This window comes from Macaca thibetana, chromosome 11 (assembly GCF_024542745.1).
Source record: "Macaca thibetana thibetana isolate TM-01 chromosome 11, ASM2454274v1, whole genome shotgun sequence".
In the NCBI taxonomy this organism is placed as follows: Eukaryota; Metazoa; Chordata; class Mammalia; order Primates; family Cercopithecidae; genus Macaca; species Macaca thibetana.
Window position 1 is genome coordinate 127,486,048 of NC_065588.1, and position 24,846 is coordinate 127,510,893.

The 24,846-nt window shown below is 53.1% G+C and overlaps 1 protein-coding gene across 2 annotated transcripts in view; it reads left to right on the forward strand.

The window, feature by feature from the left end:
• ADGRD1 (adhesion G protein-coupled receptor D1) overlaps nt 1-24,846 on the forward strand; it is a 189,233-nt gene that overhangs the window by 159,610 nt on the left and 4,777 nt on the right. For both annotated transcript variants that reach the window (XM_050747690.1, XM_050747689.1), the window contains 6 exons: nt 5,355-5,421; nt 7,825-7,891; nt 18,102-18,193; nt 22,396-22,522; nt 23,413-23,454; nt 24,531-24,623. In XM_050747690.1, the coding sequence (XP_050603647.1) occupies nt 5,355-5,421; nt 7,825-7,891; nt 18,102-18,193; nt 22,396-22,522; nt 23,413-23,454; nt 24,531-24,623 (488 nt within the window). The remainder of the gene's footprint in view (nt 1-5,354; nt 5,422-7,824; nt 7,892-18,101; nt 18,194-22,395; nt 22,523-23,412; nt 23,455-24,530; nt 24,624-24,846) is intronic.

Below are 24,846 nucleotides of genomic sequence, written 5' to 3' on the forward strand. Positions count from 1 at the left end.
GATTTTCTTGAGCCAATTTTTGTTAATTTGCTCTATACCCTTAGGGAAATGTGCAGAGACTTTAAATGATTATGTTTTTTAAAACTTTTTTTTCAGCGATAGCTGTCTCTGGGGAGGGGTCCGCTGAGCAGCTCGTGCTGTCATTCTGGGGCGGGGTCTGCTGAGCAGCTTGTGCTGTCATTCTGGGGACGGGTCTGCTGAGCGGCTTGTGCTGTCATTCTGGGGAGGGGTCTGCTGAGCAGTTCGTGCTGTCATTCTGGGAGTCCGCTCCCCAGTGACGGGGCTTCCTTGCTGAGCTTTGCCCTTGCCCATCCCAAGGAGTCCCAGTGGGCACTGGAGGCTCTGGGTCGGGCTGTGCGTTGACACTCAGCATTCTCACAGTTGTTGTGGAACATTGACCAGACATGAGGGACCTGCTGCTTGTTTCGAATACATTTAATTTTCACAGTCTTCATTATGCAAGTAGCAGGTAAACAGGCTTACTTTGTGCTTTGAGTTGGCAAATGTAATTTATTTGAGGATTAAGTGGAGATAAATTATGCTCCCCTCGTGGCTCCCTGGGGAGACTGAAGAGGCCACTTGGGCAGCCACCTCCAGACTGCTGCTGGTCATGCAGGGAGCTCCCCCAGTCACACGGATGTCCTCTGTCCTGTCTCGCTGCTCACGCTGTATCATCACGAGGATGCTTTTGCACACACTGGTCCTGAGGTCAGTGTCCTCTGCCCTCCCTCCAGGTCACGTGTGACCTGCTTCTTCAGGCCTCTGTGATGCTCCAGAGAGGAGAGCTGCTCCTTCCGATGATATCTGACCTCATCAGGGAGGATTTAGAAGATGATTTACGGCCAACCATCTATAGTTTATTATAGTTTCTTTATGGATACAGTCATGTAATTTAGAGGCATATGTGCATGTGTGCGTGCACACACACACTCTCCATAAGCCACAGAAAAGACAGCTGGGGTGAACGAAAAGTGTCTGTAGGATTTGTTGCCAGAGTGAGAGGAATCTCTGTAGTGGGGCTGTCTATGTCGCCGATGGGATAGGGTTGGGGTGCGTGTGTGACAGACAGAGGATCTAAACCAATACAGCCTGGAAGGATGTTTTATTTGATCTGCACAATACTAAAGGGAAAAAATGAAATATTTGCCAGTATTTTAAGATTGAGGGATTTTACACAAGATTACAAAGTTCTTTTGAAAAATGAGGAGATCTAATGCCCTGAGTTTATATTCCTCCTTGACAACAGTGGCTGGAACTGTGTGTTTTCTGATACCAAGGCGGCCCCAGTAGGAGACTGAGCTTGCAGTCCCTGACACAGTTCTCTGCAAATGGAGCGCTGGCTGTTTCTGTGAGTCCTGCAACCTCCATCTATCTCCCTGTCAGCTTTCCCTTAATTAATTTCATCAGGAGCCCGAGAACTGTGTCTTTCATTCCAAATGGATTGGAGCTGGCTACAAGCTGAAGTCGGGGGGTCTGCAGGCAGTTGGGCTCTCTCGACCTTCAGTTTTTAATTAAGGAGCTGGAGGCCCACCCAGAGCATGGCGGGGGGAGCCCCTGGGAGAGCGGCTTCTTCCTGCAGATTTCACCCTGGCCTTACTCTAGTTTTTGAGCAATATTATTTTTTGGAAACCTAGAGACTGTTCTGAAGCTGAGGTGGGGTGGTGGGGGCATCAAATCCACACCTTACCTTAAGGTGTTGTTGACTACTAGACTTGTGCTAGGAACTCTGAAGGGAGGGACAGATCCTCTGTCCTCAAGGAGCCCACAAGGAAGCCAGGAGAGCAGAGTGACAAGCATTGGAGAATTTACACATCACTGAAGCAGACAAGAAACTCTGATTGCAAACTCAGAGGTGAAGGGAATGTAGCTCGTTTTATTTTTCTTTATTGCAACTTAGTCTCTTTTGTGAGCTCGTATTCCTCTGGGGACAAAACTTAATCTTCATTCCAGGCCCCCCCTTTCTCTGAAGCTGCATTTTCATTCCAGGGAGATTGCATAATGCCACCATCACAGGAGGGGGATCAGTCAGGGCAGGCTGGCAAGGCTGCGATAACAAACAGCTTCCATCCCTCCTTGGTTTTAAAGAACAAACATCATTTTCCTGTGCATGCGACATGTCCACGGTGGCTAGTGGTGGTGGACAGTGAAGAGCCCAGGCAGATGGAGTAGGCACCGCCTCGAGCCATTGCTGGATGCTGTGCAAGGGAAGGGGTCAGAGAGGACACTGCACTGGAAATCATGTGCTCAGCCCATAAGACACGTGTCACTTCTGTACACAACTCAGTGCCCAGAGCCAGCCCCATGGCCTCAAGAACCCTGAGGGGCAGGAATGCGGACCTCCCCTGTGCCTACATGTGGGGCATCTGGAAATAGGTGGCACCAGTGACTTCCACAGTTCCCTGGTATTGTCTCCCTCCACCCCATCTGTCGGGACACCTTGCCCCTGTGCCCATCCTCCTAGGCCTTCGCTTCACCCACCTCGGTTAATCTCTCAACACATGCTCCTCACCTGCCCCTGAATCTTAGGGGCAGATGCCAAGGACAGAACCAGTCTCGTCCCTCTAAAGGTCACCGTGTTGCAAAGAGGAGCACACAAAGTAAATGTCTCTGATGATAGGGCCAGAGGGACTTAAATTGTTGGCAGAAGCATGTTCCAGGTCTGCCCGGGTTACTGTGTGAGAGTTTCAGACAGCAGTGGTGGGAAAGGGGTGAGGTCTGAGCTGGTTGATGATAGAGATTATTGCAGGATTAGCTTCATCATCGAGGGGCTCATGATTCAGAGACAGTGTCTGTCATCCTCACGTCCTAATGATGAAGGCACTCAGTATGTTCCCATGGTCTGAGCACAGAATTTCGGCTGGTTCCTTGCAGCTGCACAGCTGGTCCCGGGCAGCCCCAGGAATAGAACGAGGTGTCATCTGGACCCAAAGCCCATGCTCTTCCCACTCACTGTCTTCTCCATCCTACTGCCCCTCTCCTTATCCTCCCACTTAGGAATGTTTTCTTCTTAAAAAGCCCCACAAACTCACTCACGCAGACTTCGTAGCTTCTGCAGCTCATTTTGGAGAAAGCAGACAGTGGGGCCCACCCTGTTCTCAGACAGACCCTTGCCCATGGCTTGGCCTCTGCTGGACGCAGGGGTAGATGCAGGGGAAGAAATGGCAGCGGAGCTCACATAGGGAAACTCAGAGTGACCAGATGACAAAGGCCCACAGTCACTGCTGGGCCCCAACTGTGTACCTCTTCCACAGAGGCCGCCTCGTCTCCTTCTGGACAACTTTATTGCTCAGACATTCTGTAATGCATTTAAATCCTTTTGACATTTAAAACAAAGTATTTCAGAGACAAGGCTGTCCAGGAAATGTCTTTCCAGGGTAATTAACTTAAAATCCAAACCCTGACATTTGGAAGGGCAAGAACGGTATGTACTCTGCCCCCAGAGGGCACTGGAGGACTGTGGCCTGGAGGCACTCGGGCGGGTGCTGGAGCCGGGGGTGGGTGCCAGGAGCCACCTTCCCTCCTCCTCCTTCCTCTGGAGCAGAAATCCCCAAGAACCTGTGTGACCTCAGATACTGAGGCAGAGAGCCGCATGCTCTTCATGGGCTTCCATCGCCCCCGCTGCTATCCCAGGAATCCGAGATGTGCCAGGAGCTGCTTCTCCTGAGCATCCTCCTGTGGAAAAGGTTCAGGGGTGGAGTAAGGAGCTGGTCCTTTGCAGTCTCTCCATCTCTCTCCCATCCTTCCCTGCAGAGGGAGCAGAGGAGAGAGGCTGCTGTGCTCAGGGTGGCTGCACCAGAGCAGGCCCCGTGGACGATGCTGCACTTTCTGAGTAACCAGAAGTGTGTTCTTTTCAGAAACAGATTCCCATTCGTGCAGGATCTGTTTCAAAGCTCACAGGTGCATGTGGAGGCAGAGCCATGTTTCCAGACAAATTCCATGGATGGCTGAGCGTGAGAAGTGTTGCAATGCGATCTTCCTTTTGGAGAGTCATGAGACACATTAGCACACAAAACCTCTGCGCTTTAAAAGTGAAAGTAGAGGCCAGTTCAGATTTGGGTTGGGTGAGTTTCTAAAAGTAGTTTGACCATAGAGTGTTTTCGTTGCAGAATGACGAAGCTCTGGGGACTGCTGTGATCCAGATGCTTTCTACCTCATTCATGGACCTCCCTTCTGTCACCACCCCCAAAAGTCTCACTTGGCCTTGTCAAATATTAAACACATTTAATTTATCACACTCAGTTTCAAGTAAGAGAAATCCAACTTGAACTGGCTAAGGCAAAAAGGGAATGTAATGGCTCATGTAACAAAAAAGTTCTAAGATGCTGGACTTCAGATATGGCTTGATCCATGAGCTTAAGTAATATAATCAAGATTTTGTCTTCTTTTTCCATCTCTCAGATCTGATCTCCTGTGTGTTGGAGCCACGTACTCTCTCGTGGTGCCAAAATGGCTGCCCGGACCCCAAGCTCACTGACATCCTTATCCTCTTAGGGGCTTGGTGGAAAAGAGAGTTTCTTCTCAGCAGTTTTGAAGAAAGCCCTTGATTGAGTCCCATTGGGTCAGCCAGGGTCACCTGCCCATCTTTGAACCAATAGCTGTGGCTGGGGGATTTGACGTTCCAGTCAGCCAGTCCTGGGTCACATGCCTCAGAGCTAGGATGGAACCAACCCGCCTGGACCTCATGGAAAGATGGAGTGTGATGGGTTCCCTAAGGAAATTTTGGGCTCAAATACTATAAGAATGTGGACCGTGTGCGTGGCAAAGTCAGCCATATCCAATGTCCCCTTAGTCCCAACTGATCTCCCACCTTTCCCCTGCTGCTCTAGAACAGGACTTCTCAACCAACACTATGGATACTTGGGCTGGGTGACTCTTGTGGGGCAGTCTTGTCGGGTGCTTAGCAGGAGCCCTGGCCTCTGCCTGCCTGATTCCATCCCATTATGACAACCCTAGATGACTTAAGCCATTGCCAGTTGTCTCTTGTGGGGCCACCCTGGCCCTGGTTGAGAACCACAGGTCTAGATAGACCAAGCTGAGCTTCCCTTCCTGCCAGTCACAACGCGCCACATCTCACCCACATGGTTTGTTTTGATGAAGACTCATACACTTTCTTGTCTAGTACATAAGTGTGAACATGTGAGTATGAGTGTGAGTGTGTGTGATTCCTTTGTTTAGACTAAAAGTTCTTTGAGGATAGGGGCTGTTCTGTGTCCCGACAAGTAGCACATAGTTCCCCCTCCGTATACATATATCAGGTGTACAAGGAATGAAGAAAGGAAGGGAGGGAGCGGGGAGGAGGGAGGCAGGGAAGAAAAGTGGAGCAAGTGAACATGATGTTCTCTGATCTTCTGCAGGTTTCCCTCTTCTGATCTGCATCATTTCACTGTCATTTGCCATGGACAGTTACGGAACAAGCAACAAGTAAGTGCAGGGCTTTGCCTTGCTTTTGGCAGGCGTTCCATGGAACCAGTTGTGGTGAGGAGCCCCATGGCTCTTGCTTGCCTGTGGGTTCTGGGTGCAGGGGTGCTGTGCAAAGCTGGCTCCCACAAGCCCAGGCAGTGAGAAAGTCGTGGTCCAGGGAGAGGGAGAAACAACCCAGCTGTGCTCTGGACATTTTTGGGCCTTGGAACTAGCAACAAAGACTACAGAGCGCCTCCAGGAATAGCAGGGGGCCTGTAGGAGTTTCTGCTTGGAAATTTTTCACCCATGTGGTCTTCTCAGACACAGCTCTGGTCATCCACGGAGGCTGAATTGTGACCCTTTCACCCTTTCCTGGGGTGGTCAGCAAGGGCACTGTGCAGACCGTGTGCCCAGTAACTGACAGCAGGGCAGCTACCTGCATGTTGGAGTGCATGGGGCCTGCTGTGTGCCAGGCAGGTGGTCTCAAGGGTCCCGTTGCTTGGATAGTAGGGAATGGACCTTATGATGTCAGTATCTCCTGCTGCCACTTGAAATGCAGCTCATGGGCCCACAGTTGTGTCAGGAAGAGGATGGGATGATGCTGTGGGACCAGATCAGCTGTTCAGGTTCCAGAAATATTATTTTCTTTCCTTACGAGTTAAAGAGCTTTCACTCAAATGTCTGTTGGAAGCTGCTACCTGTTCCAGCCAAGCTGAGAAACCACTGAGTGAAAACGTGGAAGATAAATATTGACGGTGCTTACAAACAGAAAGGAAGCTGGGCATTTTCACAGCTTCAAAATGAGATAATAGTACAGACGAATAGTGAAACTGGGAGAAATCCAGCCTTTTCCACGTTGGTGCAGGTTTCCTGAAGGCGAAGCATTTGTAGAAGGCAGTGTTTGAGAGCACGTTGAAACAGGCGTGGTTATGCAGACCACTGTTCTGGCCCATCCTTTCAATTCTGGATGCTGTTAGAAGTTGAGGGACTAATTAGAAGAAGAATGTTCTCCTCAAACACAGCTCGATGACATTTGTTCCCTTTTATCGCATCTAGAGCTTGAGGATGCTGGGCTCACCCACAGTCCTGAGTCCCAGGGTCTGACTGTAATATAAGCCTTTCCCACACTCTTGCCCGAAAGCCAGGCAGCACCAGCCGGGTTCAGGAAGCTCACCGGGTTTCCGAACAGGATAAGGTATCTATCCTGTTGACTTAAAATTCTGCATGAAATGCTGGAAAGCACAATCTCTCTCTTTGCAGAAGCATCCCACTCTCCGGAGAGCTGGTTTGAATCGCGCCTCTGCAGAGGCACCGTTCAGACTTGCGGTGCATTTTCCTTTTAAACGGTGCATCCTCAGATGAGAGGTTTCTCCTCTCCACACTCCGGGTGTGCAGCCATGAATGAACCTCTTACAGGTGCTGTCACTTGTTTTGGGGCATTTGCTGTTTCCTGGTCTGGGAGGTTCGGGAAGGAGTGGGGGCAGGGAGGCAGTTTGCCCACAGTGAAGTCACCTGAGCTTTTTAGGGCTCAGATTCCTCATCTGCAGGATGGGAGTGATCATAGCGCCCACCTCAGGGCCAGCATAGGAGTAAATGAGATGGAGTTTGTTGTGCATTGGGGCAGACCTGCTGCTCAGTGAGCAGTCACCGAGGGAGTGAAATAAGCCAGCCCCAGGGAGACGCCACATTGTGTGCTAGTGAGGACTGCACCACGCACCTGCCCAGATCCAATTAAAGGCACTCCAGGTCCTTGGGAAACAGTGTCCCAGGAGTCAAGAAGATGAGACGTCCTAGGGAATCTTAGGCTCTTGACAGTGCCATAGGCTCTGGAGATGAAATTGTGAAGGAGCTGACTTTTTTTTTTTTTTTTTTTTTTTTTTTTTTGCCTGAGTTCTGGGCGTCACTTCTCAGAGGCCACATCCTCAAACCGGACCCTCCTCTCAGGACATCAGAGCAATCACTAGGACCCTCTGGAACCTTTCCTCTCAGTTGGAGGGCGCTGAGGGAGTGGAACTGACCCCGAGCTTTGGGCGTATGGGAATGGTCAGGTGCTGTGTCACTGACGACTCATCGGTATGGTCATCCCTCGCAGAAGGCCCCTATTGGGTCATATTTGAAGTGCTCTGCAGGAAAGCCAGTCCCCAGCAAAGGTCTCCTTCATAATGAAATTAAAATCTATTTTGGATTTTGGCTAAACTCTCCAGAGGTTGCTGTCCTGGTCTGCAAACCTGGAAAATCCTTTAAGAATGAGACGTGGGATCATCATGGATAAAAATACATTTGCAGGGATTAGGAAAGTTGTATGGCTGCCCCAGGTGGACCTTGTAGCTGAGAAAGACATCACCTGAGCAACTACTTTTGGATGAAGGTACGCTGGCAGGTGGAACGAGGTGGTTGAAGTAACGGCTCTGTTTCCCTCCGCAGTTGCTGGCTGTCCTTGGGGAGTGGCGCCATCTGGGCCTTTGTAGCCCCTGCCCTGTTTGTCATCGTGGTAGGTTTCCTGCCCTTGTGGGCGCAGAGTGGGGCTGGGGAGGGGCAGGAGGAGAGGGTGCCGGGCTCTGGAGATGGCGCGGGGCTCCCTGAGGAGCTTCTGAAGGATGCAGTGGCGTTCCTTGGTCACTCCTTGCTAGGGCTCCTCTGGACCAGTGACTGAGGGTCTTATTTCCCTGAACGCTCAGGAAGGCGGTGCTTTCCAGGCGGGTCCACTCAAGGCCCAGGGCTCTTCCAGCCGAGGCGTCAGGTGCAGGCACACAGCCCTGAGAACGGCACAGGCGCAGGCTCGTCCTTCCCCATCCTCCGGCGCCTTCTCACCCGCCCGCTCACTCCTTGCTCAGGAGTCACCAGGACTCCAAGGCTGCAGAGGGGAATCTCAGCAGAAGCCTCCAGGGAACCACACATAACAGTTACAGTGGTTTGCAAGTGACAGAAAACCCAACTGAGAGTTTGTTGTTGTTTTTGTCTTTGTTTTTTTGAGACGGAGTCTCGCTTTGTCGCCCAGGCTGGAATGCAGTGGCGCGATCTCACCGCAACCTCTGTCTCCTGGGTTCAGGCGATTCTCCTGCCTCAGCCTCCCGAGTAGCTGGGACTACAGGCATGTGCCACCATGTCCAGCTAATTTTGTATTTTTGGTAGAGACGGGGTTTCACCATGTTGGCCAGGCTGGTCTCGAACTCCTGACCTCAGGTGATCCGCCCTCCTCTGCCTCCCAAAGTGCTGGGATTACAGGCGTGAGCCACTGTGCTCGGCCCCAACTCAGAGTTTAAACACGGATGGGGATTTACGGGCTCCTGAGTCAGGCCCATCTGTGGGGAGGCTGGGCCCAGGGCTCCTGCACCTGCGCTGGGATGAGGCTCGTCTCTCATCTTCTCTGCCTCCCCGGATGGAAACCGAGGCTTTCCCCAGCACTCCCCGCGCAAGCCCCAGGCTGGTTCTCATTGGCTGTGGTGAGTCATGTGTCTGTCCCAGAACCAATCAGGGAAATGGGGTGGAGTGGAGTGATTGGCCAGGTCTGCCCCACGTGATTTCCTTGCGCCGTTAGCACCGGTGGACACCGGGAGCTGCTGGCGTGGTGGGGTCGTGATCAGAGGGGTGACCTCGGCGGAGGCTGTGCTGTCTCCGCTGTGCCTCCACGTCCCTGCGTCTGAGGGCCCTGCCTGGTTGGGCCCGGGCTGCGCGTCCTGGCCCAGGCGTCCCGTGTGCAGGTGGGGTCAGGACCCCGCAGCGAGCTGGAGCAGCTCCCTGGGCTGAGGCGCATCAGGGGCCCGGGGGCGTTGGGCCGCGCGCCACCCACCGAGGGGCTGGAGTCTGTGGGGGCAGAGCGGTCGCAAGGGAAAGGCTTGTGGCATCAGAACCTCCCTCAGCGTCTGCAGAGCTCCGAGGGCTGGTTTTTCTTTCAGTGAATCGCTGTCGGCTGCAGAGGGGACCTCTGGGGCTGTGCGGTTGAGCTCTTAGGGTCTGGGGGCCGCAGCGCCTCCCCAGGGCTGCGCGAGGATCACCTGCCATCGCTTTACCAACTCCGCCCTTTAAAGAGTGGCAGAGGCTTCAGTGAGAGGTCCTCGCGCTCCCTGGGCGTCTGGGAGGACGACTAATTCTGTCAGCCAAAATGCAGAAACGCTTTCAGAACGGACTCCAGGCCCCTCGGTCATCAAACTCCTGGCTGGAGCATGGCCAGTGGGAGGGGGTGTAAAGGACGTTCAGTGACAGAGGGTGGGAAGGGAAGTTGTATTCAAGTCTGCTGTTTTTTTGTTCTCTCTCTCTACTGACTTCAACCCTCTGGAACCGCAGGGCCTGGGCAGAACAGGCCCCTGTCTCAGACATTGTCCTGGTCATCTGGCTTTCATGTCTCACCGTGGTCAGTGACAGCTGGGGTTCCGAGGTGGCTCTGCGTGGCTCCTTCACCACCCACACGGCGTGGGGCCCAGCGCAGGAACCCACCACCCCTGTGTCTCCCAGCTTCACTCGAGTCCCTTTTGTCATTGCTGAGGGGACGTTACCTTCAGGGCCCCATCCCCACCCCACTCCTTGTTGTCAGTGGCCATCATTCCTGGAGGACAGAACGAGTCCTCAAACTCATTACATAATTGAATGGCCTGGGGAGTTTTTTGTTTTTTGAGACAGTCTTTGCTCTGTCACCCAGGCCTGAGTGCAGTGGCATGATCTTGGCTTACTGCAACTTCTGCTTCCTGGGTTCAAGGAATTATCTTGCCTCAGCTGGGACTACAGGCAGGTGCCACCAAGCCCAGCTAATTTTTGTATTTTTAGTAGAGAGAGGGTTTCACCATGTTGGCCAGGCTGGTCTCAAACTCCTGACCTCAGGTGATCCACCCGCCTCGCTCTCCTGAAGTGCTGGGACTGCAGGCGTGAGCCACCGCACCCGGCTCTGGGAAGCTTTAAGAGTATTCCTGCCTAAGCTCCACCTCCTGAAGTTTCAGCTTCTTGGCCTTTAGAATCTTCCAGATGATTCTCAGCACAGCTGGCTTGAGGTCCTTATGCCCTCCTGGGATATTGGTAGCAACAGGCAGATTGGAAGGGGAGCAAGAGCTGAATGGGGCAGCCTTAAAAGATTCCAGATTCAAGTGCGGAGGTCAGCAAACTGCAGCAGTGTGGCCCACCACCTGCCTTTGTAGACTGAGTTTTCTTGGACACAGCCATGTCCATTGATTTGCTTGTTGTCTGTGGCTGCTTTCAGGCTAAAACAGCTGAGCTGAATAGTTGCAACAAAGACTGCATGGCCTGCAAAGCCGAAAATACTAACTGGCTCTTGGCAGAAAGCTTATCAACCTCTGGGTCAGGGGGTGCCATGGAGGTTCCAGCCGACCCCTGCAGGGAGTGCTGTGGAGGGGGATTGGGGGTCTTGTCCCTCTCATCTCTTCAGAGGATCCCAGGGTTTGTGCCATCTGGGTCAATTCCTCATTTACCCACAAGACCTCAGCCTTATTTCCAGATGAAGAAAGCAGGTTTTGGGATAACAAGTATCGCATGACCCCATTTGTTTAAAAAGTTAAAAGCTCTATATGGGTACATACTCACATGTGAACATATAACTGAATAAGAAAATGCCTGGACAGATGCACACAAAATAATGGTTCCCTAAGGAGAGGTTTGGGTTTGGGGAGTATGTGCTTCAAGATTATATGCATCTAAAAACACCCACGTATTGCCTGCATAATATGAAAATTAAAAACTTTTAGGAAGCTGTGTGTTTGCATTAGGACATGCAGTTTCCCTGTGTCCTGGCAAAGTTCATCCTGAAAAGGCAAGAATTTGGGAGACAGCAAAGGGTCACTGTGGGGCCTGCTGGGCCTAGGGTTGAGGAGAAAAGGGCAGAGCCGAGCCACTTCCAGTAACACCCCCACCAGGCATCTACTGCCAAACACACACACTGCCCACTGTCCCTTCTCAAATTGTTCTCTGCTATGAGGCAGGGAAATGGCTTTTCATTCACTCTGTGATTCCAGTTACACAAAATGCGAACATGCCCGTAGGCCCAGCATTTCGTGGTGTCTTAGTCTCTAGGGCTGCCGTAACAGGACCACAGCCTGCACAGCTTAAATTTATTTTTTCACGGTTTTGGAAGCCAGAAGTCCAAGATCGAGGAGGTCGCCAGGGTTGGTTTCTCCCGGGGCCTCTCTCCTTAGGTTGTAGATAACTATCTTTTCCCTGAGTCCTCACATGGTTTTCACTCTGTGCATCTGCGTCTTAATCTCCTCTTAAAATAAATGACTGCTTAGGCCAGTCATTGGATTAAAGCTCACCCTAGTGACCTCGTTTTAACATAATTACTTCTTTAAAGAACCTGTCTCCAAATGGTCTTGTTCTTAGGTACAGAGGCTTAGGGCTTCAGCATATGAATTTGAGGGGGCAGAGTTCAGCCCATAACACCTGATTTTCCAGAAGCCACAGAGCCTAGACACCCCATTCCCCCAAAGAACAGGGACTCTGTGGATGTCAGGGGCACTTTAGCCTGAGCCTTCAAAATGGCTTGTTCTCTGCTGGCCCCACTGAGGAAAGAAGGAAAGTGCCTCCAGGTCTGGGGAGGAGAAGGAGTCTCTTTGATTTAAAATCTTTGTCTCCCTTGGGGAGAAGCCAGGGTAGCTGTATGTCTGTATAGAGACAGTTAGAGATATGTTTACAGACATATATACAGAGGTATAGATGCAAACAGATACATAGAGACTGATACACAGATACATACAGATACAAATATAGGCAGATACATGGATACAGATACAAATACAGATATAGAGATGCATTGCTATAGATGCATAGGTACAGGAAACATAAATGTAGATACAGATACATACAGATGCTCCTGAACTTACAATGGGATTAAGTCCTGATAAACTCATCGTAAGCAGAAAAATCATAAATTGAAAATGCATTTAGTACATATAACCTACAGAACATCATAGCCTAGCCCACCTCAAACATTCTCAGAACTCTTACATTAGCCTAGAGTTGGGCAAAATCATCTAACACAGCCTATTTATAATGCAACATTGAATATCAAATGAAATTTATTGAATACTGGAAGTGAAAAACTAGTTGTATAGGTTTGCGGAGTACAGTTTGTACTGACATGTATTGCTTTCACACCACTGAAAAGGTGAAAAATTGTTACTCAAACCTCCCTAAGTTAGGAACTGCCTGTAGATACATGTAGATACAGATACATAGATACGAATACCTAAATACAGACAGACATACTGCTGTGGTTTGAATGCTTCCCTCAAAGTTCATGTAACTTAATTTCCAGTGCAACGTTCAGAGAGGTGGAACCTTAGGAGCTGATTCGGTCGTTCAGAGAGGTGGAACCTTAGGAGCTGATTCGGTCATGAGGGCTTTGCTCTCGTGAATGAGTTAACACTGCTATTGTGGGAGTGGGTTCATTACTGAACGAGTGGGTTTCTGATTAAAAGATAAGTTTATCCCCCTTCTTTCTTATCAGGGGAACCAGCCCCCAATATTTCAACGTAGGTTCTTTTCTATTTTCCCTAAGTGTCGGCCGGTCTGAGAAATAAAGGGAAAGAGTACAAAAGAGAGAAATTTTAAAGCTGGGTGTCTGGGGCAGACATCCAATGTCAGCAGATTCTGTGATGCCCCCTGAGCCGTAAAACCAGCAAGTTTTTATTAGTGATTTTCAAAGGGGAGGGAGTGTACAAATAGGGTGTGGGTCACAGAGATCACATGTTTCAAGGGCAACAGAATATCACAAGGCAGATGGGCAGGGCAAGGTCACAAGGCCAGGGCAAAACTAGAATTACTAATGAGGTTCCCTGTCCTGCTATGCACGCATTGTTATTGATAAACATCAGGAAACAGGGTTTAAGGGCAGACAACCAGTCTGACTAAAATTTACTAGGCAGGAATTTCCTAATGCTAATAAACCTGGGGGCGCTGCAGGAGACTTGGGCGTGTTTCATCACTATCTACAACCGCATAAGGCAGACACTCCCAGAGCAGCCTTTTAGAGCACACCCCGCCCCCCCGAATGCATTCTTTTCCCAGGGCTGTTACTTATTAATACGCCTTACTGGGGAAAGAATTCAGCGATATTTCTTACCTGTTTTTGACAATAAGAGAAATATGGCTCTGTCCTGCCTGGCTCCCAGGCAGTCAGACCTAATGGTTATCTGCCCTGTTCCCTGAACATCGCTGTTATCCTGTTCTTTTTTAAAGATGCCCAGATTTCATATTGTTCAAACACACATGCTTTACCAACAATTTGTGCACTTAACGCAATCATCACAGGGTCCTGAGGCGACACACATCCTCAGCTTACAAAGATGACGGGATTGAAAGAGTATTGATTGGGGAAGTGATAAGTGTCCATGAAGTCTTCACAATTTATGTTCTTCTGTCATGGCTTCAGCAGGTCCCTCCGTTCGGGGTCCCTGACTTCCCGCAACACCCTCTCTCTGTGCTCTCTTGCTTTTCCGACCTCTGCTATGGTACAGTGCCGCAAGAAGACCCTTACCAGATGCAGGCCCCTCGACTTTGGATTTCCCAGTCTCCCAAACTGTAAGAAATAAATCTCTGTTCTTTATAAATTACCCAGTCTGTGGTATTCTGTTACAGTAGCAGAAAACAGACTGAGGCACACACTGTTGTGTAAATTCCATATTTGTATATGTGTGTATGTACCTGTATAGCCCTTTCATTGTGAAATAGTGGTGTCCATTTCAATGTTTTTTCACAAATCAACATTCTGGTGACCCTGAGCTAAGTCAAGAAACAGAACACCAGGATTCCTATGCAGTCCTGCCTCCGTCCTCCTACCAGAGAGCACCGTGATCTTGGCCTTCAGAGTAGCCACGAGAGCTTTGCTTTACAGTTCTGCTGCCTCCATGTGCATTCCTGTTTTTCTTCTGCAACGAGGCCTGTGGGTTGTTTCTTTGACATCTGTCTGCCTTGAGTGACTTGTTGCTGTTCTAATGGGGAGATGCTTGGCTGCTGGAATATCCATGGTACTCTACACTGTATACGCCTCACTCCCAGGGCATTTTCTGATTCATAGTTGAGTGTGGGTGTACCATACGGCCAGGCAAGGATGAGGGTGAGTGAAATGGAGTGAGGGTCTGATTCTGTTTTATATTTTCATGAAATGTCAGATTTGTGCCACTCACAGCCACAGTCCCCCACTTAACTGCACCGGTACAGGATTGGAGGCCATGGCGAGCTGCTCCTCCACTCACAGCCACAGTCCCCCACTTCACTGCACTGATACAGGACTGGAGGCCATGGCGAGCTGCTCCTCCTCTTATGAAGCTACAGCAAATGTATCATCCTGATAAGATGGAAAAAATGTGCCTGGAAAATGAAAGCAGACTGACCCAGATTAAAAGAAAAAAAAAGACCCAGCAAAATCTTTGGAGAAAAAGGAAAGATGATGAATTCTGACAAGTAATAATGTGATCAGCTTAACTGTTATGAAACACTTATAGTAGATCTTATGCAAAGCGGTCAAGATAAAGGCCTTGAAATCTCAAATTAATCACTTGTAGCATTTCACGTTGGCAAAACATTTTGCTGCAAGTTGATCATCCTTTCAGTGGCCTTGTCAGAAAAGTCTGGGAACAGTCGTGTGTGCATCTTTCAGCTTAACAGCGAGAGGTCTGGGGCAGAACCACACTTTATAGCCTCCAGTGGCAAAGCAGGAGTGATGATGAGACCCTGAGCTCAGGTGGGGTGTTGGTTGTGATGGGACCCTGAGCTCAGGTGGGGTGTTGGTTGATGAGAACTCTGCACTCACTCAAGTTGCTCGAGATCCTCTCCAGCATCTCCAGGCATCCCTCTCATGGGTCCCAGGCTTCATGGTTTCTCCATCCCCTGAATCACTGGAACACTGCATCACTAACTTTCTATTCCACCTGACCCCAAGGACACTGCTCAGTTCACAGGAAATGGGTTTCATATTATTTCCTTTTAATTTATAATTGTTTAAAACTAAAATTTAGTTAAAGAATTTGATTTTTGAATTGGCAACACAAAATTGAAAGGAAAAGCTTGAGAATCTATGCATAAATGTGTCTGCCTATGTGTGTTTCTGCATTCCCTGGTTTCCACCCTCCCTCCAAACAGGTAACCTGTGATGCTGGTTTCATGGGTATCCAGGCAGTTTGTGCAGATAGGGGGACTATAACTACATCCCCACCCCATCGCGGCCTTCAGTGTATGTGGGGGCTGTGGCTTCTTCACCGACAAAGAGCTGCCTCAGTCTGTCTCAGACCCAAAAAGTGCTCCATAGAGTGGGTGTGCACGGCAGCCCCGCCCTCCTATCTGGGTGTGAGCGGCAGCCCCGCCCTCCTGTCTGGGTGTGAGCGGCAGCCCCGCCCTCCTGTCTGGGTGTGAGCGTCAGCCCCGCCCTCCTGTCTGGGTGTGAGCGTCAGCCCCGCCCTCCTGTCTGGGTGTGAGTGGCAGCCCCGCCCTCCTGTCTGGGTGTGAGTGGCAGCCCCGCCCTCCTGTCTGGGTGTGAGTGGCAGCCCTGCCCTCCTGTCTGGGTGTGTCTGTCAGCCCTGCCCTGCTCTCTGTGTGTGCGTGGCATCCCTGCCCTGCTGTCTGGGTGTGGACGTTCAGGTTGTTTCCAGTCCTGTTACAGGTCAGTCCCTTGCCTGTGTCAGTGGGCGAGGTACCCGGAATAGAAATCCCTCAAGGGAAAGGGTATGAGTTGCAGAATGGCAGAGTCAGGACCTAGGGAAATCTCCACCCCCAAAACAAGGAAAGAACTGGAAGAATTGTTTTGAAAAAATATTCGGAATTCTAGAAACAAAGGCATGCACACCAAAAGCATTTATTCAAGAAAAACTTCTGAATCTCAGTAAGAAGAGCAAGCAGAGTCTGTGGCAATTTGACTTGGGGCAACTTTCATTTCCACCCTCCCTCTGTGTGATGCTGTAGCCACCACTGGAGGCACAAAAGTGCTTCCCAGGCAGATGGCCAAGGCCAGCCTGCCCCGAGGGCACGGGCCACACTCACACATCAGTGACCATCAGTGGTCTGCAGTTGAAATCCCCACTCCTTGAAGTAATAACTGCACATTAATCGCTTAAGCTTTTGCCACTGTCCTAGTTGAATGGAATCATCATTGCATTTGAAAGCCACTGACCTGTCATCTGTGCTGCTCCCGCTTTCTGCTCCTGGTTGAGTGTGGTTTTCTTGTTGTTGTTATACAGTGAGGTTGGCTGGAGGGCATCCGCGTTTCTGGACATGCTCTTTGTGCAGATGCCATGCTGGGTGGCTAATATGTTCACTTATTTTCTCTTCCCTGGCCTTGGGACACTTCTATTATTAGCCTCACTTTACAGATGGGAAAATAAGGGCAACTAAGGTGCATCAGACTATCAGCTGAGCTGGGCATGAGCTGAGCTGCCAGGTGTTGAGGTGGTCAGTGAAAACAGGAGCTGAGGAGCGAACAGTTGGGGTGCTCACTGCCACAATAGTGTCCTAAAGGGCTAGGCAGGAGGGGGCAGTCCCACCATGCACTGTTCTCCCCCAGAGAACAGCACCAGGAGGGTCTGAAGCCTCCGTGCAGACAGGGCCATCTCCTGCTGAGAGAGCCCTGAGCGGATGGCTTCTGCTGATTCCTGGGCTTGGGAGCTGTGCGAGGAGGAAGGGGAAGGGCTCACAGTGGAAAAGTCCCGGGCACAGAAGGTGCCTTCAGGGCCCCTAGGGTGAGGCGGCCTCAGCTGGTGCTTCCAAAAGGCCTGGCGCGGGCGCCTAGTCCAGGGGTGCAGATGTGTGCAACCACGAGGTTGGCCCATCCCGTGTGGGGCCCAGCGGCTTGCTCTCTGACTGCAGCTCCCTTCAGAGACTGCCAGGCTCTGGCTGCACCCAGGCTGGCGTAGGGACAGCAGCTGCCCTGTGAGGCCGGCCGGGTAGAGTCCTGTTCATTGCCTGAAAGTTCGTGCCTGAGAGCTCACCCAGAGGACTTTCCGCTGGAGCTGCTCCTTGCTGCCTCTGTACACGGCCTCAGAATGTTTCAGACACAAGAGAGAAGGCTAACCCTCACCCTAAGCCTGCAGCCAGACGACGTTAGGGGACTCTTCTCCCTGCTGTGCCTGCCTCGCCAGCCTCCTACTGAGGGAGCTGCCCAGGTGAGGGGCAGGTTGTGCTGAAGCCTCTATCGGGGGCCCCTCAGTGCCCCGCCCAGCCATAGGTCCCAACGGGAGCCTTCCAGCAGTTTCCCAGCAAGGAGGGGCATTGGCAGGAGATGATGACGCTCAGCCGCAGCTTCTGTGGCTCACACAGCCACAGGCCCGGGCCGGGTGGGAGATGAGAGCCAGCTGCTGGGCTGGGGCCTGGCACTTGAGCAGTCATTTGCACAATAGGCACCGTCATTCTCATCACCTGGGGCACGGAGGCTCCGAGGACCTGGGTGAGTTGCCCAGGGTCACGCTAACTGAGCAGATGCTAAGATGAGGTCTGGCCCAGGCTCATCCCCTCATGCCTGGATGTGTTCCTGGGACTAGAACTTGGCTCTGCCGTCTTCACAGCACAGGAGCTCTCAGAGGCAAGCTTGCACGTTGTGTGTGTCGGTAAAGGCCCACGGAACAGAGTGAGATTTGTCCCAGCGATGCCCTTGTGTCCCAGGAGCCCTGGCCGGGCAGGGGTAGCCTGTGGTGAGGGCAGTGGCCACGCGGATGCCGCTCTCCTGCAGGTGCAGCCCGGTCCCTCCTCAGCTTCCTCCCTGGCTTCTTGTGCAGGTCAACATTGGCATCCTCATCGCTGTGACCAGAGTCATCTCACAGATCAGCGCCGACAACTACAAGATCCATGGAGACCCCAGTGCCTTCAAGTAAGTTGACCTCAGGCTGCCAGCAGTGCCACGGCCCTTCCGCCCCCAGAGGACTGCTTTGAGGTTACAGGACAGATAGCCACTCCTGCCTCCTGTGGCCGGCACCAAAGCCCTCCACTTGCTCGGTGTCCCTGCGATCTTGGGGCAGCTCTGGCTTCATGCCCTTGCGTGGCTCTCGTGACCCAGGACAAGGCCTTTACCCAGCCCCAGAGCTCCCACGTGTAGAAGAACAGGGTCTACGGATGTTCTCCTAGGGATTTCTTCACCCCAGGGTGATGAGCAGCTGGGGCAGGGGTGGGGGCGGCAACGGGGAAGATTCTAGAGCCAGAGAGCCCCTGCCAATCCTGCCTCTGCCCTGGCCATCCGCTGGACTCAGCGAGTTCTTTAGCCTCTCAGCACCTCACCTTCCTCATGTGCAGAACGGGATAACAGGTTCCGCCTCGGCTGGCACATCAGGGAAAGTCCAAGGGAGAGTAGCGTCCTGGCGTGCTCTGGGCTGCCCACCTGGAGAAGGGGCAGGGGTCCCTGGGAGGGATTCCAGCCACACAACTCACTGCCATCGGGGTGTCCTGACAGCATCTGTTAGGGCCCAGCCAGTTGCAGGTGACGGAAATCCCAGCATGCGCTGGCCTTACAGAAGGGGGACTGACTGACGCAGGTGACTGTAAAGTCCAGAGCTCAGAAGTCTAGGCATGGCAGGAATTGTTTGGTAATTCGCATCCTCCGTGTTAGCTTCAGGCTGAGGTCAACTCTGTCCCCTGGTGGCAGAATGGCTGTGGCAGGGGTTCAGGCCCACGGGGGAGTCCCTGTCCCACCTGCTCAGACAGAGGCCTGCGCCTGGAGGAGGAGGGGGACTCAGGCTGGGCCTGTGCCCTCCCTGAGCCAGACCCTGTAGAGGGCATTCACTCATGTGACTGTGTGACTGTTCAGTCAGCACCCCCAAACCACAGGGCCAGAAAGCTGGGGAGGCGGTCCCTCACAGGGAATTTGGGGGCTTGGTGAAGAATAGGGCATGGGTACCAGGCAGCTGACGTTCCGTAATGTTACTTCAGCCACCGTATATCTTTTCTGATGTGAAAGCAAAAGTGGTAAATATGTCAGCAGTGAATCTATGAGAGAATTAGTCCGTAATGAATTCCAAACACCATAAATTAACCTGACAAGAGGCTGCAGCCTCCTTGGGCTGTTCAGCTCCTGCAAACCTTCAAGGGCTGTGCCCCGTGCGAGAAGAGAAGCTTGTGGGGTCAGAGATCATGTCCTTTCCTCTTCCATTGCTGAGACCAGGCTGGTCTCCTGGACCCCTCGTGGCCTGGCCGGGGAGGGACGCGTCCCTTCCTCACCCCAGCCCTCAGCTCCCCGGGCCCTCACCTCAGCGTTCAGGGTCGGCCAGTCTGTTGCCAGCTTGTCTCAAGCAAAAGCTCACGCTCCCCTGTCTGAGCCCGATGAGACCACTACTCACTACACCCACTGTCAGCAGAACACTCCCGTGTACCTGCCTCACACCTGTGCACCAACTTCCATCTCTACCCCACTGCCCCCAGCCTCCCAGCAGTGCCCATCCAGGAAGCAGCTTCTGTCCACTGCCTTTGCTTCTCCATGGAAATGTCCTCCAAGCGACAGGCTGGCACCGTGTCTGCAGCTCTTGTGAAGGCTCGAGGTAGCGTGCCCCGGGAGAGCATGCCCAGGTCTTTGCAGGGCACAGCTGAAGGCACTGCCCACCGTTCCCACCTGACTCTGCACCTGGCAGCCCAGGGATGCGTCCCTCCCAGGGAGGTGCAGGCAGGCGTCTCTGGGGACAGACCTCTCTGGGTCCCTCTCCATTGTGCAACCCAGCACATTCCCCAATGCCTTCAGCTCCTCTCCTTTGGGCAGCCAGGTCTGCCCCCGGGGGATGCTTCCTCACAGTCTTAGTGTGGATTGTGTAACACTGGACTCCCAGGGCTGAGGAAGCAGAGCCAGAGAGCCGCAGCGCCAGGCAGGAAGAGGGCAGTCGACATCGTGAGGAAGTTTCCTCAGCACCTTCCTATTCCTCATCCTCTGGTTTTACTCTAGTGATTTTCTTCGTGCCAAGCAGCCCAGTACTCAGTGAATAACGAGATGAGATTCTTCCTCAGGGCTCTTCACAGGGTTGGCTTACACTCCCCCCCATCCCCCCCAAACCCCGCCACACACAAGAAAAGTGGAGAATAGAACAGGTGAGGTCTGAGAAGGAGGAGAAATCTGGTTTCACTTTTTAAAAAAGTCTGTTTATTGACTGTGATTTCAGACTCCTGAAAAAGAAGCAGGGAATGGTCAGGTTTTACAAGAGGGACCCTGGGGGCAGGGGCGTGAGGGTGAGACCCCCACGGAGGTGCACCTGTGAGCAGGTGGCTGTGGGGGCCGGAGACTCGGCCTGAGCCCCCCAAGCCAGGGCTGACCTTGGGGGAGCAGAAGGGGGTCATAGATCAGAGAGGAAATCACACCCCCTGCCCAGAGCCTCCTCCAGATCCAGGGACCCCTTCCTGCTTTTGACCAGGGACACTGACAGCTCTGGCTGTGTTGAGACTCCTCAGAGCTTCAGCTCGGTGTCTTCCCCCAATATCTTCTTTTATTGTTCATTTTAAGAAAAGTCAAACCATCACTTTAAAAGTAGCACATTTTGGTACCTATTTCTCGGTGACCTTTCCTTTCAAATATGGTTTCCCGGGATGTAAAGATTGTAGCTGAATAATGCATGATATCTTTGTTTCTCAGAGACAGGTGTTTTATTTTTACTGCGTTAGTGTTATGAGAACAAGCTGGCTGCAGCTTCTCTGAGATCTGAAGTGCTGGAACACTTCTGGGTTTTATAGGCACCCATTGCCAGGAGCTGTCAGTGCCAGGTTCTTGGGCTCTTGACAAGGGAGCTCATTATGGCCGCGTCTCACCTCCTCCAGGGAGGTGCCAGATCCGTGTGCAGCACTGCTGCATGGCTGTCCATTTGTTCACCATTCATTCATTCAGTGTTTATCTCCTGAGAGCCTCTGAGTCCTGGCGCTGGGATGCACTTAGGGGTTACAGAGACAAAAGACCAAGTTCCAGCCTTTACGGAATCCACAGTCTGTGAGGGTGACAGTCTCAGTCACTGGGCGGAGTGATGAGGGGTAAACTGAGGCATGTAACAGTGGCTGACCTGGGCAGCAGGAACTCTAGACTAGTCTCTAGACTTTTCTCTAAAGTTCAAAGGCAGAAGGTCCTTGCTGTGGAAGGCCCAGCTGTTTCAGAAGTCAGGATGGACTGGACTGGAGTTAGCTGGCCATGACTGATACAGCACATCAGGAATGGCTTTGAGGCAGACAGCTGGTGGGCCCAGTCAGAGTGGGTGCTAACTCTGGCCCAGGTGGGGACGTCTGCATACCCTCTGGTTCTGCCCCTGATGAAACCCTCTATCACCTTAGCTATTACCAGGGACTGTGGGGCCTCAGTTTTCTTATTAGAAAATGAATGGGGTCAATATATAACCTGCCTCTCCTGTGTCGAGGGCCCATGGGGCTCTAAGGAGATAAAAATGCATGCTGGTAGGGGGTGTGTTCGGGGATGGGGCTCTGTCAGTTCACAGCACAGTTCAGCAAGCCTTTGTTCAGCACGTCCTTTGAGCATGACCAGGGCCATGAAGACGGTCAGTCGGTCCTGCCCTCTGAGAACTCACTGTCAGTGTCACAGGAGGGTTTGGGTGATCAGCGGGGGACACGTGGGCTGCAGCCCAGAGAGGCCTGGAGAATTCTTCCTGGCCATGGCCTCATTTCAGGCCCAGGCCTCATTGCCCCCTTCCAAGCGTCTCACAGGAGGCCTGGGTTCTGGATGCTTCAGGGACCCTCTGCTGCTTCAGTCCCCCGAATCTCTCCCCTCCGGCCTGGCTCCTCCTCCTCATCTTTGCAAACAGCTCAAATGCAAGCCCTGGGCCTGGGCAGAGTCTCCCTGTGGCCTGGGTGAGCCCGGGGTGCGATCTGAACTTTTCCGGAGCTCTCTCGCACCCCCAGCTGTAAGGGGATGGAGGTGTGGAAACTCCGAAGCTCCTTCCAGGTAAACGCCTCACCCAAGGCCACCTGCAGGGAGGACCCCAGGTCTTGCTCCCAGCGGGGCGGTGCCTACACCCATCTGGAAGCCTGGCGTCTTGAGGGCAGTCCTCACAGCCTGCACCTGTCCTCCTGCTGCTCAGGATGACCGTCACTGTTTCTCTCAAGGTTGACAGCCAAGGCAGTGGCCGTGCTGCTGCCCATCCTGGGCACCTCATGGGTCTTTGGCGTGCTTGCTGTCAACGGCTGTGCTGTGGTTTTCCAGTACATGTTTGCCACACTCAACTCCCTGCAGGTGAGAGCCCACGGGGGGTGGCAGGGAGGTGGGGCCACCAGCCGTCAGGAGCAGGCGTGCAGGGAGCTAGGGCTGGAGGGAGGCCTGCCCTCCCCGCCGTACCTCAGGAGCCTGTAATGCAGGGCATCCCCAAAGCCCGAGGGCTCTCAGAAAGCGGGGCCTGCCCTCCCCGCTGTACCTCAGGAGCCTGTAATGCAGGGCATCCCCAAAGCCCGAGGACTCTCAGAAAGCGGGGCCTGCAGGATCCTGACCCCTTCAGGGTGGGGCTGCCTGTGCTTCTGGCCGGCATCTGTAGTTGGCACGTCCTGGCTGGGAATGGAGGGACAGTAAGACAGTCAGCCTGTGGCAGCTCTGGAAAGAGAGTCAGGCAAAGAGGTGGCCAGGGCAGTCCTCAGGTGCTGCCCTCTGTGTGAAGGGCCGGGGAGGGTCACCTGGGAACCAAAGACTTGGGATGCCAAGGGTCAGGGCCCTCAGACCCATGGGCCCGCAAGGGAGGGCAGGCATGGGTCCCCTTCACCATCCATGGCCCTCCCGGCCCTCCCCAGGCTACTCGAGTTGTGTCTTGTGTCTGCAGGCCGGTGGCACGTCTTCCGGAAGTGCCTGCCCTTGCCCCGCACTGAGCCTGCCTGGGAACCCACCTGCTGTTGCACCTTTGCCCACACAGCCCCCCCCCCGCTCTGAACTCGGTCCAAGCAGCTGCCCAAATCTAGGTTGGATCACAGGGTGGGACCCAGGACGCCCCTCCGTCCTCACAGGCCCCAGGTCATGGGACCTGGTGTCACAGCGTGCAGTGCCAGTGTCACTCTCAGGCTGCATGGGAGGAACCTCCAGACAGTGTTCCGAACTACATGCAAAGGGCTCTAATCTCCGTTTCTTCCCTCCCTTCCCAGGGACTGTTCATCTTCCTCTTCCATTGTCTCCTGAATTCAGAGGTACGTCCACTCTACTTCCTAGCAGTATGAAGCTAGCTTTTCCTTTCTGAAAGGTCACAGGAGTGGGAATAGCGTTGCCCTATCAGGGTGGTGTCTGGGACTCAAATCCTGAGCCAGCTGTGTTCCTGATGACAAGTTGTGTGCCCTGGGCCTGCTGCTCAGCAACTCTTCTCTCCCTGCCTCGTTGCTAAGCGATGGACAAGCATCTTCTCTCCCTGGAGAAGTGGCGACTGCATCCTGGGGAAATGCAGGCGTGTTCCCCAAAGTCCTCCTCAAGGCCTTGGGGAAGCTGGCCTGGCTGTGAGAGGGAGGACTGCTGTCCATGGGAGCTGGGAAGGGGACTTTTGTGATGTGGCTTCCTTGGACTGGGGCAGCCAGCACAGGCTCATTCTTCTCGGTGCTGCTCTGAGCCTGGCACCTGCCATGTACTTGGCTGGGGGAAAGCAGGGGCTGCCCCAAGGACTCCTGTTCCTGTGGGAGAACTTTTCCCAAGTCAGCTTTGAGCCCCTGCCAGGCTGAGGTTGTGGGAGCTGCCTTGGGGTGGGGAATGGGCCAGGGCAGAGGGGTCACCCTGCCCGGTCTCTCTCAGTGGCGGTATCCGTTTGCAAGGACAGGCCAAGTGGGCCGAGGGGGGCAGAGCAGAGTCGCTGAGCAGGATGGTGACCGGGCAGAAGGGCTGCATGATCACAACACCCAGTGACCCCTTGCAAGGCCTGAGGTGGATCCGGGTGGCAGGAAGGCCGTGCAGCCATGGAAGTCTACCCACCCGCCCGCCACGCATTTTTATTTATTTGCTTCTCTCTCACACTCACCCCGGGACATTCACTGCTGTGTGTGAGGAGCCCAGCAGAGTCCACTCCAGACCCAGCTTCCCTGGCCTGCGGCACAACCTGGGTCTGCCACACAGAGCAGCGATGCACAGCTCAGCTGTGGAGCCACTAGCTCCGACTCTGTTATTTCCAAATCCCAACCTTCCCCGCACATCTGCTTCCGGGGTTGCACTGGCACAGACTCCTCTGGTTACGGCTGTTGCAGCCTCTGAAATTGCTTCTTGTGATCCCTTCCCTGCTTTTAAGGTGAGAGCCGCCTTCAAGCACAAAACCAAGGTCTGGTCCCTCACGAGCAGCTCCAGCCGCACAGCCAATGCGAAGCCCTTCCACTCGGACATCGTGAGTGCAGCCTCCTTAAACCGAGGGTCCCAGCCCATCCTCCATCCCTAGGCTCGGTCGTCAGCAGGATGGCGTGTGCAGGCAGCAGGATGGGATGTGCGGGCAGCAGGATGGGGTGTGCATCAGCAGGATGGGATGTGCAGGCAGCAGGATGGGGTGTGCAGGCAGCAGGATGGGGTGTGCATCAGCAGGATGGGGTGTGCAGGCAGCAGGATGGGATGTG